Source organism: Thamnophis elegans, chromosome 9 (genome assembly GCF_009769535.1).
Source record: "Thamnophis elegans isolate rThaEle1 chromosome 9, rThaEle1.pri, whole genome shotgun sequence".
NCBI lineage: Eukaryota > Metazoa > Chordata > Lepidosauria > Squamata > Colubridae > Thamnophis > Thamnophis elegans.
This window is the reverse complement of record NC_045549.1, coordinates 8,964,142-8,980,429: the sequence shown is the minus strand read 5'-3', so window position 1 is coordinate 8,980,429 and position 16,288 is coordinate 8,964,142. Positions and strand designations below refer to the sequence as shown.

The 16,288-nt window shown below is 42.5% G+C and overlaps 1 protein-coding gene across 2 annotated transcripts in view; it reads right to left on the bottom strand.

Annotated features, from left to right (window-relative positions):
- Window positions 1–490: 490 nt before the first annotated feature.
- BMP2K (BMP2 inducible kinase) overlaps window positions 491–16,288 on the bottom strand; it is a 60,697-nt gene continuing 44,899 nt past the window's right edge. For both annotated transcript variants that reach the window (XM_032223948.1, XM_032223949.1), the window contains exons 15-16: window positions 16,111–16,224; window positions 491–3,955 (exon numbers count right to left, since the gene is read on the bottom strand). In XM_032223948.1, coding sequence (XP_032079839.1) covers window positions 2,544–3,955; window positions 16,111–16,224 — 1,526 coding nt within the window. In that variant the 3' untranslated portion in view covers window positions 491–2,543. The remainder of the gene's footprint in view (window positions 3,956–16,110; window positions 16,225–16,288) is intronic.

The window sequence follows — 16,288 nt, the reverse complement described above, 5'->3', positions numbered from 1 at the left end:
GTACATTTAATTAGCAGGTCCTTAATGACTTGATTTTGAACAGCTTATAACCCTCCTTGATCGGACATCGGCCACGGTTGAAGTGGCCTCTGGAAAGAGTTATTTTACAACACACATAATGTCTGAGACTTTGGCACAAAAATAAAGGAACAGGCCTTCGGAGGCATGGGCACAGCTGATTTTTAACTGATCTTTACACAATATTGAGTGTAATAGACATCTAACTTTTTGGGGTGGATATGGGTTTCAAACCATGCGAAGAGATGGACTTCACTTCTAGAAGCACTTTTAGCATGAACTTGAAATTATATTTTCTAAGAATGATTAAAATGATTGACATTTTGTTCAAAACTTTGAAGTATGGTTAGAGGGCCTTAAGCCTCTATCTTCACATTTATGACGTTTGCCAATTATCCAAAAGTTACTCTATTTTCTTCAGGTTTTAATGCAGTAACAGGATGGCAAAAACCAGCTACTTGGTATCTTTTAAGGAAATTCATTCAATGCTTCCCCTTTGGAAATCTCTTCTCCCCCCTTTCCACAATGATATTCAAATTATGTAAATAGTACTCAGACACAGCTATAGTTAAGGTCATGTAGCTTCTACAGTTCAAATTCATATATGTGTGAATGTCTCTGCAAGGATCCTGAGATGTCGACCTTCATTCGTTTCATGAGAGAAATGGTGACTGAAACTTTTCACTTTTTAAGAATGGATCTAAACCAGGGGTGTCAAACTCAAGGCTTGGGGGCCGGATCCGGCCCGCGGGGTGATTAGATCTGGCCCACGGGGCTTCCCTGGAAGCAGCAAAGGACCAGCCCACCGTGCCTCTGCCAGCAAAAAAGGAGCTCAGGAGCGCTGCGTGTGGCTCTCCCGATCTACGTTTTTGCTGGCAGAGGGTCACAGGGGGCGGTTTCAGTCAAAAATACAGCTTGGGAACCCGTTTTTGCTGGCAGAGTGCTCGGGCCTCCACGGTGCCCCCGACACAAGTGACGTCAAGCGGGCCACTCCTTCACCCCACCCCCAAAGTCAAACACAACCCTGATGCGGCCCTCAATGAAATCAAGTTTGACACCTCTGTGCTAGACGTTTAGCATTTCTGATTCAAACACACACGCACGTACTCCAAAAAGATCCTGCCATGATCTCCGGATCCCTGGCCATGCTTTGTGACAAAACGTTTTACTACGTCCGCTTCCAAGACTGCCCGTTTTCACGAAACTGAAAAGGAGCTGCGGGGCATCCCATGGCTATTTTGAACACACACAGCTGCCCTAGACTGACCCACAGCGAATGAAGACATCGGGAGTTCCTTCGCTCCGATTGAAAGTTCCAAAAATGTACTTGTCTACGCACCGTAAGTTCTCCAAGTGTTACAATCTGTGTCTCAAGGGCACCCATTGGCTCAGAGGTAAATTAATATCAGGACGCGGTCCTGGCTGTAAGGCATTGCGGGTTTTACTACGCGGTAATGGTTAAGAGACTCAAAAGAGCATCGTTTTTAAGCCTTCGATTCTAAACCTCCTCTTGTTGGAAACTGACCGGTGTGTTTTGTGTAAAGTCTTAGAAAAGTACAATCACGTAATACAGAATTCAAAAATTAGGTGAGAACCATTTTAGAAGATTAAAAACCTTGTGGGGTGCATTCAGTTCATAGGAAATACAAAACCCCAGTAAAGCGAGCAGACCTGGGGTGAAAACTCTGATTTAAGCTCGTTATAGGTCTGAATTTGCTACAATTTCCTGGCTGTTTTTCCCCCCCGTATCTTTCTCTCTGTGTTGGTGTGGTGTGCAAGTAAGCCACGCTCTCTTCTCAAAATGGCAATCTTCAAAGTGCTGAAGAGAAGCTAACTGTTAGTGCTGCTGCTTTCTCGTTCCATTCCCACTTCCAACATCCCCAGCTAAGTTCTTGAAATCCTAAGAATTACAACGATCCCTGTTTTATATTAATGGCACTTACTGTGGAAAAGCACAGTTCAGGCAGATAGTGATAGAAAGATTTGGGTTTCTTCGTGTAAGTTTAGGAACCAGTATCAAGAGCGCAAGCTCTAATTTTCAGAGATGTTAAGAGGTTAAGAAGTGTTTTTCTTAAAAAAAAAAAAACCTTTAGAACAGGTACAATGAAGCAGTTCTCAATAAACCTGGCTTTTTTTTCCAGATATTTTCTTGATTTTTTTGACTGATAAGGTCTCGTTTCATTCATCCGACCCGGTCTGATGCTCCCATCAATTCAAGTGTAATTGCACTCTAGAAAGGACTCAACTCTGAATGTCCTAGTCCGATATCCTCGGTGATAGCTATCTCCCGATCTAACTTTTGAAAAGGTTTTTCTCTTACTCAAACCTTTCTCGCCATTGTATCATCCCGATCTTGCATCTTTTAACACGGCGGATGTTAAAATCTCATCGAGCCACAGCAGAGAAATAAGCGTGTTTTTTTAAAAAAATTGCTTCTCAACCGAAGTAAATGAATTAGAGTGGCATATTAAATCCAAGTTTGAAAAGGGAAAAAAAAAATTGGATGTTCCTAAAAAAAAAAGAGCCTACGGTTTGGAAGGAAACGGAGCTGCCCCAAATGGATCAAACTCCACTGCCTGTTGCTGCTGGCTCTGTTGAGACTTCACACTTGGCACGAGTTCGGTGAAAGGAACTGCTCCGAAATCATCTGTTAATTTTATGCCGTCGCCGGAATGAATGCTACCAATTAAGGAGCTCTGCCTAGGTCTCCCAGGCGCTGCAGAGTTGTGATTATCCCCACGATTATCAGCCAATCCTTGGTGTTGGGGAAGACGTATCCCTTCGGCAGGGTGGAAAGGCTTGGCTCCAAAGGGATCCAGGAGGTTATCCTCACCCTGCAAGGGATTGACTCTGTCCTTGCTATCCGACAGGCTAATACTTATGTTTTCCTTGGAATCGGAAATGGTCAGAAACTCGTTGCTGCTTTGGGAATCCCGGCGTCCGGCTTTCTTGTGCCTTCGGGCTCTCTCCGGCGTCCGGTAACTGGGCTTCAGGGTCTTCTTGCTGCTGGTGGGGGTTCCGTGATGGCGCTTGCCGTTGCTCTTGGACCCCTCTTGCTTCATGCGCCTCTGGCGGGAGGAGAGCTTCTGCAGGTTCCGTTGCTGCTGCTTCGCCTTGTGCTGCTGCTGGCTGCCGGTTATCTCCTCAAATGGGACGAGCCCGAAGAGATCCTCCCTCGCTTCTCCGTGCCTCTGCATGGAAACGGGCTGGAACGGGAGGCAGCCGAAGACGTCCACGCTTTTGGGGGGAACGGGAGACGTTTGAGGTTCCGAGCCTGTGATCGGATCGTCTTGCTGGGATATCCTTCTGCTGAAGGGGGCTTTGGTGAAGACGTCGAAGTCGTCCTGGTCTTGCTGGGAACGGGCGACGTGGGAAGAAGAATCCTTCTGTTCCTGGGGCTGCAAAACGTAGAACGGAACTGCTCCGAAGACATCAAATTCTTGTTTGGGGCTCAAACTGGAACCGGGGAACTCGGTCAACGATGGACAGGGAAGAATCGTCTCTCTGCTTTCTACGTTGCCAGGCCCTTCTCTGTATCTGCCGCAAGGCACCACTTCTGGGGGCCTAAAATGGTGACTGTCCGAGTCAGAACTGTGCTTATCGTCATCTTCTACATCTTCTTCAGAATCCATGAGAAGGGGGTGCTGGCCTAGGTTTTCTGGCTCTGTGTCGTTGTCGTCAATAAAGTCTCCCGTCTCGCCCTGCAAGACTTCTTCGTCCTCTTGCTCTTCCTCTTCCTCACTGCTCTTTGGAGAAGGGGGATCGGATTCAAAATCACTCTCCGATTCATCGTTTCCTTTCTTAGTAGGAACTTCCGCTGCTTTCTTTCCAGCATCCTGGTCCTTAACCACCTGGCTTGGCCTCTCGTACTTAGAAAGACCCTCTAACGTGTTTTCTAGATTGCTGGCTGGGTTATTAATTTCGTTTCCTGGGGAGCCTGAAAGGATGAAGAACAGGCAAAATAACTTCAATTTCAAATCAGTGTTTCACACCTCCACAGACACACATACAGATATACATGCTTTTACATTATACAGTTGGACAATTCTTAAGACTCAAAAGCAGACACTAGAACTTTTAAATCTTCAGCCTTACAGCCAGAAAAGGCATATCTGAGTATTAGTACATTCACTCTCAATAGCAACAACTGTGCTAAACCATCAACAGATGTCTTCCCACCAACCCTCATTTTGCATCCTCTGAGAAGGGAATCTGTAATGGAGGTCAGCACATTCTCTTATCCAGGGGTGAAATTCCGCAGGTTCTGACAGGTTCTGGAGAACCGGTAGTGGAAATTGTGAGTAGTTCGGTGAACAGGTAAATGCCACCTCTGGCTGGCCCCAGAGTGGGGTGGGAATGGGGATTTTGCAGTATCCTTCCCATGCCACGCCCACAGAACCGGTAGTAAAAAAAAATTGAATTTCACCACTGCTCTTATCTTATTGATATGCAATAAGTCATACTGTTTTGAAAGGAAACATACTGAAGTACAGTACTTAATTATGTTTATAATGTCATTCCTGACCACCTGCTTATTTAGAAATGTTTCTATTTAATTACTGAATGATTTTTTTTTCCCAGTATGGATTGTCCCACATCCTGGCACCGCTTATTTTCACACCCTGAAGATAAACAATCCCGAAGCTGACATTTCCTTCATGGTATATTTCCCTCTCTAGCCATTTTGTCCTTTCCACACTCTTTTCTATCCTAAATACACACTCCTTTTCAGCTAAAGTGGAGTTTGGCCTGCAGGATTCTAGCAATGCAGCTCTGTATCTGTTTCTTAAGAATTCCCATGGTGGTCCATACGATTTAATACCTAGAAAACATGTTTCAGATTTCACCTAAATCTTTGTGTGATAAAATATACCCCTTTATTAATCAATTTTATTTGCCCTCTTAATATTCCCACAAAGTATACCAGGCTGATATTTTCCTTCTGAATCAACTATGACTCCCCTCCCCCCGAGTATTAGTGACCAGTTTAGCTTTGATCTGTTTCCATGTGAAGCTAGCATTATTTATCTCAACACACATCAAGGAAACTTTCTCTCTCATTTCCACCAAACTGTTGAGAAATTATTTTCCTTACAATGTGGAACACTGTGTCTTTGTATTTAAACTGCGCTTCCCAGTTATTGATTTCCTATAAATGAACCCTTTATTTATTTATTTATTTATTTATTTATTTATTTATTTATTTATTTATTTATTATTTGGGGTTTTTATATGCCGCCCAATCCCAAAGGACTCTGGGCGGCTTACAAGAAATATAAAAAAGAAATAACGACAAAACAATTTAAAAACAACAGACACCCCTCATACATTCATTCTAGTCGGGGCCGGACCTCAACAGTGAGGTCAACAGTCCCAGGTCTGCCGGAACAGCCAAGTTTTTATAGCTTTTCTGAAGGCCATGAGAGGGGGTATGGTCCGGATTTCCGGGGGGAGCTGGTTCCAAAGAGTCAGAGCAGCCACAGAGAAGGCTCTCCTCCGAGGGCCCACCAGCCGACATTGTTTGGCCGACGGCATCTGAAGGAGGCCCAATCTGTGGGATCTTACTGGCCGCTGGGAGGTATGTGACCTTTGGATTAACTGTTGGGATTGCTTTTTGAGTCTAAAGAGTAACGGATTAGTACAGCTAGTCCCATCTAACTGACCAAAAGGGGATGCAGTGGCTCAGCGGCTAAGACGCTGACCTTATCAATCAGAAAGGTCGGCAGTTCGGCGGTTCGAATCCCTAGCGACACTTAACGGAGTGAGCTCCCATTACTTGTCCCAGCTTCTGCCAACCTAGCAGTTCGAAAGCGCGTTAAAAAATGCAAGTAGGAAAATAAGAACCACCTTTGGTGGGAAGGTAACAGCGTTCTGTTCACCGCCCCCTAGAGTCGGGAATGACTAGCACATATATGTGAGGGGAACCTTTACCTATCTGACCAAAATCTGTAACTAGCCATTCACAAGGCCACTGTGAAGCAAAGGAGGCACCAGGCATCCATTCTTCCTTTTTCCTTCTGTGGTATATCCATTAGACTCCAAGTCTTTTGAGACAAAAACCTATCTTATCCTTTACTCTCTGCACAACACAAAAACTGTTTTTCTTCCCTAACTCGGCAGCCCCCAAACTTTTGGGCACCAGGGACCGGTTCCGTGGAGAGAGGTTTTTCTCCATTGATAAAATTTGCTACAAACAGCCTATATCCTCCAATTCAATTTAAACCTAGAGAGCGTTTCTTTCAGTTTTTTCCTACATTTAATAATATACTATAATTTCTTTATTTCTTAATTAGTAAGATAACCATAACAATTGTACTACTATTCTCTTTTAGTCTACTAATGTAACTCTTTTTCCCTTTCTTCCTCTTTTAGCCATTTTCTCTTGGGCTCTCAAAAATTCCACTTTTAATTCTTTTTCTTCTGCTCCCCCTTTGCCCTAACTTCTTTTTCTTGCCTGTTTTTCTTCTTCCCCGTTTTCTTCTCCCCCGTTTTTGTGATTGCTGTATCTTTTCTTCAGGGTTGTTTTCTTTTATTATTCTAGTGACTTTCCCCAGGGTTTTCCCTGTTCTCCTCCTGTCCTTACTATTTCGTGGTTTCTTTTTTTGTCTGCTTTTTCTTTTGTGATTGTAAATATGGAGAGGTTTTCCCATGGACCGGAGAAGGCATGATTTCACATGCTGCCTGAGTGGGGCTTCACTTATTTCCGTGGGCCGGTTTCTGGCATATCGTGGCCCAGTTGCTGGACCACGGCCTGAGGTTTGGGGGAATCTCTGCTTTAAGTGTTAAATAGCCATTACTGATTATTTTTTGTTGCATCCAATATTTTATCACCATTTGGGGGGATCATTTTCTGTTGTGGCCCAGCTGCAAACAGACACCGACAGCAAGGGGCCTTATGAGTCAGCTCTGGAAGAGGTGGAGGACCCTGGACAGGGTTCCGACTCCGAGCAGGGCACAGAGAGGCTGGTTGGCCACCAGGAGGCACCTGAGGCATGGAGCAGCGGTGAGAGCTCATGACGTCAGGTCTTGGAGTAGTGACAAGGAGACAAGGGAGGTGGTGCTGGTGCTCGACGGAGAAAACAGCAACAAAGTTACAAAAGATAATTGGACTCAGCAGGTTGTAATTAGGCTCCTCTGAAGATTGTATTTAAGGAGGGACTTGGGGAGGAGTCTGATTTGCAGGATTCAACTTCATTCATAACGCTGGAGAAGCTGTTATCTGTCTATGTCTAAGTCTGAGTTGCTGCCAAGGTTCTTATCTGTTTGTTTGTGCTTGGGCTTTCAGCCACCAAAGTTTATGTTTCCTGTTAATTAAAGTGTTGTAAAATTCCAGTTAAGCTTGTCTCGGCATTTGTTACTGGACGGAGGAGGGGGTCAGAACAATTTTCTATCCATGGTTTTCTAAGATTAATGTCCACATGTACCATAGATGTATCAAACATATATAGTACATGTTTAACCCTTAGCTGCTGCCTTTGAAGTGGTTACAACCTGCTCTATTCATGCCTATAAGTCATTGATCAACCACCGAGGCAAAATATTTTAACCATTCCTTCTAGCCTGTAGACTGTATAGAATAGACCCTATTCATTTTTCATTCTTCTGCCTTCTCATTCCTTTTCCTCTTATTTTTGCAAAGTTTTGCCTGTTTTGCAAGCCTGGTAATTATTGCTCTTTGTAATATACTGCGTGGGGAGCTTTCTAAGACAAAAGAGCAAGGGGGAAAAAATCCTAGTAATAATGTATCATTCATAAAATATTCAAATGTGGGGTTAGTCCACCCAGTACAGTAATTAATCAAGGAAATGTGTTTTTTAAATCAAGGTGTTCGTAAGCATATTTCTATTAATTTTCCTTTCTACTAAAATTGTTCTCCTTTACAATAAAAGAAAAAGTTCCCCCTTACAATACTACATTGATTTTATCTAAAGTAGATAAAATCTTCTTTCATCTCCCTGACAGACACTTAAGACATTTACTGACAACAAATTAATACTAATGTAAGGTAAAGGTAAAGGTTCCCCTCGCACATATGTGCTAGTCGTTAGTCGTTCCTGACTGGGGGGGGGGGGGAGGTGGTACTCATCTCCATTTCAAAGCCGAAGAGCCAGCGCTGTCTGAAGACGTCTCCGTGGTCATGTGGCCGGCATGACTAAACGCCGAAGGCGCATGGAACGCTGTTACCTTCCCACCAAAGGAGGTCCCTATTTTTCTACTTGCATTTGTTATGTGTTTTCGAACTGCTAGGTTGGCAGAAGCTGGGACAAATTAACGGGAGCTCACTCCTTTCTGCGGTGCTAGGGATTCAAACCGCCTAACTGCTGACCTTTCTGATCAACAAGCCCAGCATCTTAGCTACTGAACCACCGTGTCCCTAATACTAATGTACTTTAACCACAAAAGTTACACTTCAACAATATCCAAAACTAAGAAAGTAACTAACAGAAACAGGGAAGAAGGTATAGGGGCATACTGCTATAGTGATAATCCAATCCTACAAATAGTCATAAAAATAATTGGATTGGGGGGGGAGCCTGTTTTTTTTTTTACATGGAAACAAATAAACAACTGTTTTTCAACTGTGATACTATAATAGGTTGTGCTACATTTCATATAATGGATTTTATAGTCATATGAATATGTAGATTCACTTTCTTGATGTGATAAGACTTTCCCCAAAGTAACAGTCGTGATAAAGAACTTTCAGAATCCATTTCCACGTATCTTTATGTGCTAAAATTGCTTACAGAAATGATTATTCTTTCAAATTAAAAATGTATTCTTTTCAGATGAACATAATTGTTTTTGTTTAACTACTAACTTTAAAACTGTTGGTAATATGGGCATACCTCTATTTGTATAACTGACAACAGCTAAACACATACACACACACACACAAATATATATATATATTTTGTATATATATATCTTTTTAGAGTCACAGCCCCTGGTATGCCCAAATATGGGAGGAAGATGATCACACTTCCATTCTCTGTCCTTCGGCTCGTCACAAGACACCATCCAGACAGAAACCCAATATTTTTTACTGTTGCCTTTTTGTTACATTTGTTATAATTGTGCTGATAAATAAATAAAGGGAGACTAGTAGGTTCGATTCCCAGCAAGGGTATGGCTAGCTGATGAGAGCTAAATAGCTTGAAATAGATCTATACTAGTCTCCCTTTATTTATTTATCAGCACAAATAACATATATATAAGATGACATACTTTCCCTTTATATCAGGAAGATAATTTGTTACATGTAACATTTGCTTGGTTGAGATAACATATAAATCAGGTAACTCATAAATTGCTCTAAAACTACTTCTCTGTTTTGAGCATTTCGTTTACAGGAAAAAAAGAAGTCAAGTCCAAATGAATCCAGATATTAACTCAACAGTAGTTCTAGCATAATGCTACTTTAAATATATGCCCACAAGAGATACCAAATCCATATTTTAACCCAATTCAACCTCCTGTGTCAACCTCCCCCCCCCCCTCCCATTTAATATTCTTACATTTATCAAAAGCCCAAGAGAGAGAAATTTCAAATTCACTTTTAAATTAATGCCATAAGTATGTTGTAATACACAACATGTAGGAAAAGATTGGATGGAAGTAATCTCAAAACTGCTCCAATGGACATCTCAAATCTGACTTTACGAACAGCTCAGAACTGGGCAGCATAACATCTGTTCGCAAGAAAATGTGCAGATTATATCACTTCTAATCAGGTTTGCCTCTTGTAGCAGGATGTAATTCTGCCCTCAAATCCAATGCAGGTAGTACATCTTTAATCATTAAGATCCCAATCTTCAAGATAAAAAAAAAAAAAATTCTGTTCCTGTGTTCATTTTCTAGACATCCGATTATAAGAGGATGAATGGCTTGTAACAACCGGAGTAATTACATGCCTTCTGCTAGTTCATCATTTCAAAAACGGGGAGAAACCCAGGGGCATAACCATTTTTTAAAGCTCTGCCTGAATTGGGAACATACTGCTGTCATCATTCCCCAGCAATCCGCCACATGTTAGCTCAAGGATTGAAAAGATGTCAACTAAATCTGCAGTCTTCCAACAACAGACAGAAAGGCAGATGTTGGACGCCGTCAAGAGATTTAGTGGCTTGCTTGGTGTTTTTCACTTAAGGGGCAGTCAAGCGGTATTTCCTTCATCACATTCACCCTTTGTGCTTGTTGCAATAGTTGGAAATACTGCAATACGGAACCTTTTCCATTCTCAGTTCTCAACCCCGGTGACTGTTAAATCATCGAAGAGAAATATTTTTGAGAAAAGGATATCTTTTTTTTTTCCAAACAGGGAATGAATGGCAGATCATCCTCGACTTATGAAGGTAATCGAGCCCAAAATGTATGTTGCGCTCAGAGAGAGGATTTGTTGAGTGAAATTTTGCTCTGTTTTACCACCTCTCTTGCCGCACTTGTTAAGTGAATCGCCGTGGTTGTCAAGTTAGGGACACGGTTGTTAAGTGAATCTGGCTTCCCCATTGACTTTGCTTGTCAGAAGGTTGCAAAAGGGGATCACTGTAACCGTCATAAATAGGAACCACTTGCCAAGCATTCAAATTTTGGTCATGTGACAATGGGGATGCTGCAACGGTTGTAAGTGTGAAAAACAGTCATAAGTCGCTTTTTTCAGCTATGTTGTAACTTCAATCGGTCACTAAATGAACGGTTGTAAGTCAAGGATTACCTCTATTAAGCACTGGTATTTATTTCAAGCATTTTAAACCCACCTATAAAGGAAAAAAATCCCTCTCAGGATGAATTCTATGTAGAATAATAAGCAATAATCTCCAATTTATGTATAAGAATCTTTGGGCTAAACTAGGTGGTCCAGGCCTGTGGTCCAAGGGTCGCATGCAGGGGTCGGTTTCAACCGGTTCGCGGCGGTCCCTGCGATCCGGTTGGTCGCCGAACCCGGAAGTAAGTAACTTCCGGGAACGGCGAAGCCCCCCCCGCGCCCGTGCGCCCGCTCCTTACCCGGTTTTGCCGAATTCTGCGCTTCCACGCATGCGCAGGACGCATACAGCGCCTGCGTGATCCTCCAGGAGCAGCTGGAGCATCGCACAGACGCTAGTACGCATGCGCGCGCCACGCGCGCACCACGCACGTGCACGCACGCGCTGCGCGCGAGGACGCCACCAGCCTCATTCCAACCGAACCGGTTGGAACGGGGCGAGAAACCCACCCCTGGTCGCATGTAACTCTGGACAACTAGTAATGTGGCCCCATTAGATAATAAAAAATATTTTTTTAAAAAGGAAGTAGTTAATTCCTCCTCGCTCAATGCAAGTCCTGGCAAGCCAAAAGATTGGACAATCACGGCTTAGATGACATATGTTCTCCAGTTGGCTTTTGATTGTAATTAACTACTCCTCAATTTCTGATGGCAAATCTAGGCAGCAGTCTAAAAAGCAGAGACATCACCCTGTCAACAAAAGTGCGTATAGTTAAGACTATGGTTTTCCCAGTTGCAATGGATGGCTGTGATAGTTGGACCATAAGGAAGGCTGAGCGCCAAAGAATTGAGGCCTTTGAATTCTGGTGCTGGAGAAGACTCCTGTGAGTCCCTTGGGCTGCAAGGCGATCCAACCAGTCAGTCCTAGAGGAGATCAACACTGACTGCTCTTTAGAAGGCCAGATCCTGAAGACGAAAGTCAAATACTTTGGTCAGCTGATGAAAAGGAAGGACTCCCTGGAGCAGAGCCTCATGCTGGGAATGATGGAGAGCAAAAGAAGAAGGAGACAACAGAGAAGGAGGTGGCTGGATGGAGTCACCAAAACAGCAGGCATGAGCTTCAATGGACTCCAGAGGATGGTAGAGGACAGGAAGGCCTGGAGGAACATTGTCCATGGGGTCGCGATGGGTCAGACATGAATTTGCAACTACCCTGTTTCCCCCCAAAATAAGACCTCCCCAGATAATAAGCCCAATTGGGCTTTTGAGCATATGCACTAAAATAATCCCTCCATGAAAATATTGCAACACAGCAGCAGCCATGAGGTGACCACGCTCGCCTCCTGCACCTCAAAAATAATACCTCCCCGAAAATAAGGCTAAGTATTTATTTCGGGGGTCAAAAGAAGATAAGACCCTGTCTCTATTTTTGGGGAAACATGGTAATAACAACAATTCCTAAATGGCTCAGAAGGGTAGATATTACTAGCCAAGTATTACTCCAAATTATGAAACAGACTAAATTATGAACACACAGTTCAGAGGCTTGAAGTCCAATTTCAAACCAGGAAGAGAAGCTCTTTTTAGACACTTTCCCCAAAAGAAAACAGTAAGGGTGATTTTATTTCCCCCCTCAATTTTCTCAGTGCTTGGTAATAATATTCAGGAAAGAGAGGGCGGGGGAGGTAAGTTTGCCAGAGGAAGTAAATTCCTGCCCGTGTTACATTTTGATGTTTAATGGACTTCTTTCTATTGAAAATAATTCAGACAATATGTGGTTTTGTAAGCTTACTGTGGAGACATATAAGATTTAGTCCCAGTTAATAATCCACATACTTTAAGGTAGATTTATAGAAAGTGATCAAGTCAATATTTGGAAGAAGTGTTCATGTTATTGTTTATGAGGCTGTGCAGATTTCCATATAATATAAAACCTCATTCTACCATCGATAGAAACACCCGTTGTGTTCGTGAAGGAAGAAAGCTCTCCTTTGTTCAACTTGCCCTAGTCAGCTTATGCAAATCCGCTGCTTCTAAACTTGTTTTTCCAAGGACAATTGGTTCTGCACTTTTTTCAAACTCCCAGTTTACAGAAGAGGGCAGTATCTCTCCATCCACAAACTAAGAAATGGTCGTTAAGTGTGAAAAATGGCCGTAAGTTACTTTTTCCAGGGATGTCGTAACTCGGAACGCTCACTAAATGAATTGTTGTAAGTCGAGGACTACCTGTGCATATTGGCTAACCTTCCTATGTAGTGATGCACACTGTAATGGATTTGTTTATATGACGCCACCCACTCCAAGAATCCAGCTCTGACAGTTTCTCCTTAGAGCCAGCTATTCGCTCAAACTGTAGAAGATCTGTAAGAACATTTTACAAGTACTTTACAATAGTTCATTTAATTTCAGTTTTTTCACCCAACCACTGCAGCATCACCTGATCAAAATTCAAACACTTGGCAACTGACTCATATTTATGACGGTGGCAGTGTCCCAGGGTCACGTGGTCACCTTTTGCGACCAGCAAAGTCAATGGGGAAGCCAGATTCAATTTACAACCATGTTACTAACTTAACAACTGCAGTGATAGGCTTAACAGAAGGAAGCTAGAAATGAAAGTAGAGAGAAGATAAAGTACCCAGACGACGCACTATTAAATGGAAAAGGGGGGAGGGAGATGGGGAAAACAGAAAAGAAAATATTAAATATATAAGTATATATTCAACAACGCGATATAAAGAGGGGGAAACATAACTAGGGTAGATTAGCGAATTTAAAGGAATAAGAAATGATATTAAATTATATCTGGGTTTGCGGAAATACCATCCCAAGGAAACATAAACTGAGTTTTGAAATAGACACCAACAACAATAGAAAAAGAAAGGGAGAGAGGAGGAGAGAATGAAAGGAAGATGGGGGAAAGAAGAAAGAGGTAGGGAGAGGAGGATGGAAGGGAGAAAAAGAGAAGGAGAGGGGGTAGGAAGATGAAGAGGAGGAATAGGAGAAAGGGAAAGGAAGAAGGAAGGGGAAGGAGAGGAGGAAGTAAGTAGAGAAGGGAGGGAGGGGAAAAAAGAAAGAGAAAATAAGGTGGTGTTATAACAGGAGGAAGGGATGGTAAACAAAACAACCCAAACTGTATATTATAACCTATTAAGTGAAATAATAAATGTATAAGAATGACAAATGTAAAGAAGAATAACAACTATGTGAATGTATACTTAAAATGGTATGTAAGAGAATAATTTTTTTAAATTATTTTTTTAAAAAAACTTCAAACACTTGGCAATTAACTCATATTTATGATGGTGGCAGTGTCCCGGGGTCATGTGATCACCTTTTGCGACCAGCAAAGTCAACGGGGAAGCCAGATTCATTTTACAACCGTGTTACTAACTTAACAACTGCAGCGATCGACTTAACAACGGTGGCAAGAAAAGTTGTAAAATGGGGCAAAACTCATTTAATTGCCTCACTTAGCAACAGAGATGCTGGGCTCAACTGTGGTCATAAGTCGAGGGCTACCTGTAATTTTAAGAATTATATTGTATTTAACAGATTTATCCTTTTATTGTTATGGTGTGATTCTTAGATTTATTTTCTTTCTTTTTCTCTTTTATTTTTATAAAGTAGTGTTAAAAAATATTCAAGAAAAAGTACAGGTAGTCCTTGTTTAGGGATGACAATGGGGAAGAGCTGTTTGGTTGTTAAGGCAAGTGGTCCCTGAGGGAAAATATTTATGATCTTACTTCGTCTTTCCATTGTTTTACAGACCTGCAATGTGGGGAATTCATCAAAATGTTACTTTTTCATCACCATAATTGAGAATAGTTGCTAAATTAAGCAGTTGCTAAAACAGGACAACCTGCAATCCTGTTTGATACATGATAAAGCCATAAATTCAAATTACATCATCAAACTGATATATTGAATTAGAGACTGATTAGCATACAAAGGAGCAAGCAAAATTGTTTTGCCAGGGGGTTGTTAATTTCACAAGAAATATATGTAAGATTTATTTAGACACTATGTTAACGGATTCCTTTTCACCTGGGGAATTTACAACAGTGCATGCTTGGGCCTTTGCCACTGTACTGAAGAGATCCCGGGATATGTTATCAGCTGCTTCCCAACATGTACATCTGACAAAAAAGAAGAGCTGAATAATTGGGCAGAGAACACACAACCTCGGACTGAAAAGTCAGCATATTTTGGTATTTGTGCCTAGGGTTTCCTGGATAGGTGAGTATATCTCAGCCTCAGCCACTTTAAGAAGGTGTGCGGACTTCCATTCCCAGAATTCCCCATGCTGGCTGGGGAATTTTGAGAATTGAAGGCCGCACACCTTAACATTACTGAGGTTGAGAAACATTGGGGTAAGTTATTTCTCTACCAGTAGAGCCAATTTGGATATAAATGTTGATTTTTACCCCTCTGGCTGACCAATATTATTTCTCAGTTTCTCTTTCTTTTTTGTATTCTTCTGCCTAAGCCTCACCTACTTTGAGATGTGAGCATTTGAAGGTGGGGGCGCAAGGGGCAATTAAAATGGCTGTACTATTGGAACCTCAACCTCCTGCCACGTGTCCATTTCTTCCGTGGTGAAATATGGACGTTGGAACTCTATATGCAAAATTTAGATTTATTTCAATCGGAAATGATGCTTAAGATAATAATAGCATTTAAGCAACAGCAGTAAGACGTATATACCGCTTCACAGTGTTTTACAGCCTCCTTAAGCGGTTTGCAGAGTCGGCCTATTGCCCCCAACAATCTGGGTCCTCATTTTACCAACTGAAAATAGTCTATTCAAATGCGCTCAGGAAGAAAACAGTGGGAATTCTCTATCTCGGGGTGTCAATCTCAAGGCCCGTGGGCTGGATCCAGCCCGTGGGGTGCTTAGATCTGGCCCATGGAAACAATGCAGAACCAGCCCACGGTGCCTCTGCCAGTGAAAATGGAGCCCACAAGGGCCATGGGCAGCCCTCCTGAGCTTTCTTTTCGCTGGCAACAGGTTTTAGGAGGCTCGCGAGGGCCGTGGGTGGCCCTCCGGAGCAACTGGCAGAGGGTTGCAAGAGGACATCGCAGGTGAAAATGGGGGCTTGGGAGTCCGTTTTTGCTGGCAGATGACTCGGGCCACCACAGGCGCCCCCGACATGAGTGACGTTGAACTGGCCACACCCACCCTGGCCATGTCCACCCCGGCCCTCAAGGTCAAACACAACCCTGATGCAGCCACCAATGAAATCGAATTTGACACCCCTGATCTATTTGGTTCTCGACCATAGGGAAGAACTTATACCACTGAATCAGCCCCATTTCCTTTCTACCAAGATAGATTTACACAGAAAGAAAGAAAGAAAAAAAGGCATGGTATATACTATGTGACTTGCCTGCGTGTGAAATGAAAGGAACAGAACCAAAGGGATCTTCTGGAAGATGGGTCAGTGGAGCAGAATGTGACTCCACTGGCTTATCTAAGGAGGTTCTCTTCTCCACCAGCCTGTCTGCAAAAATAAAAACGAAACAAAAACAAAAACAAAAGTAAAACAAAAATGGCAACTTTTAAGC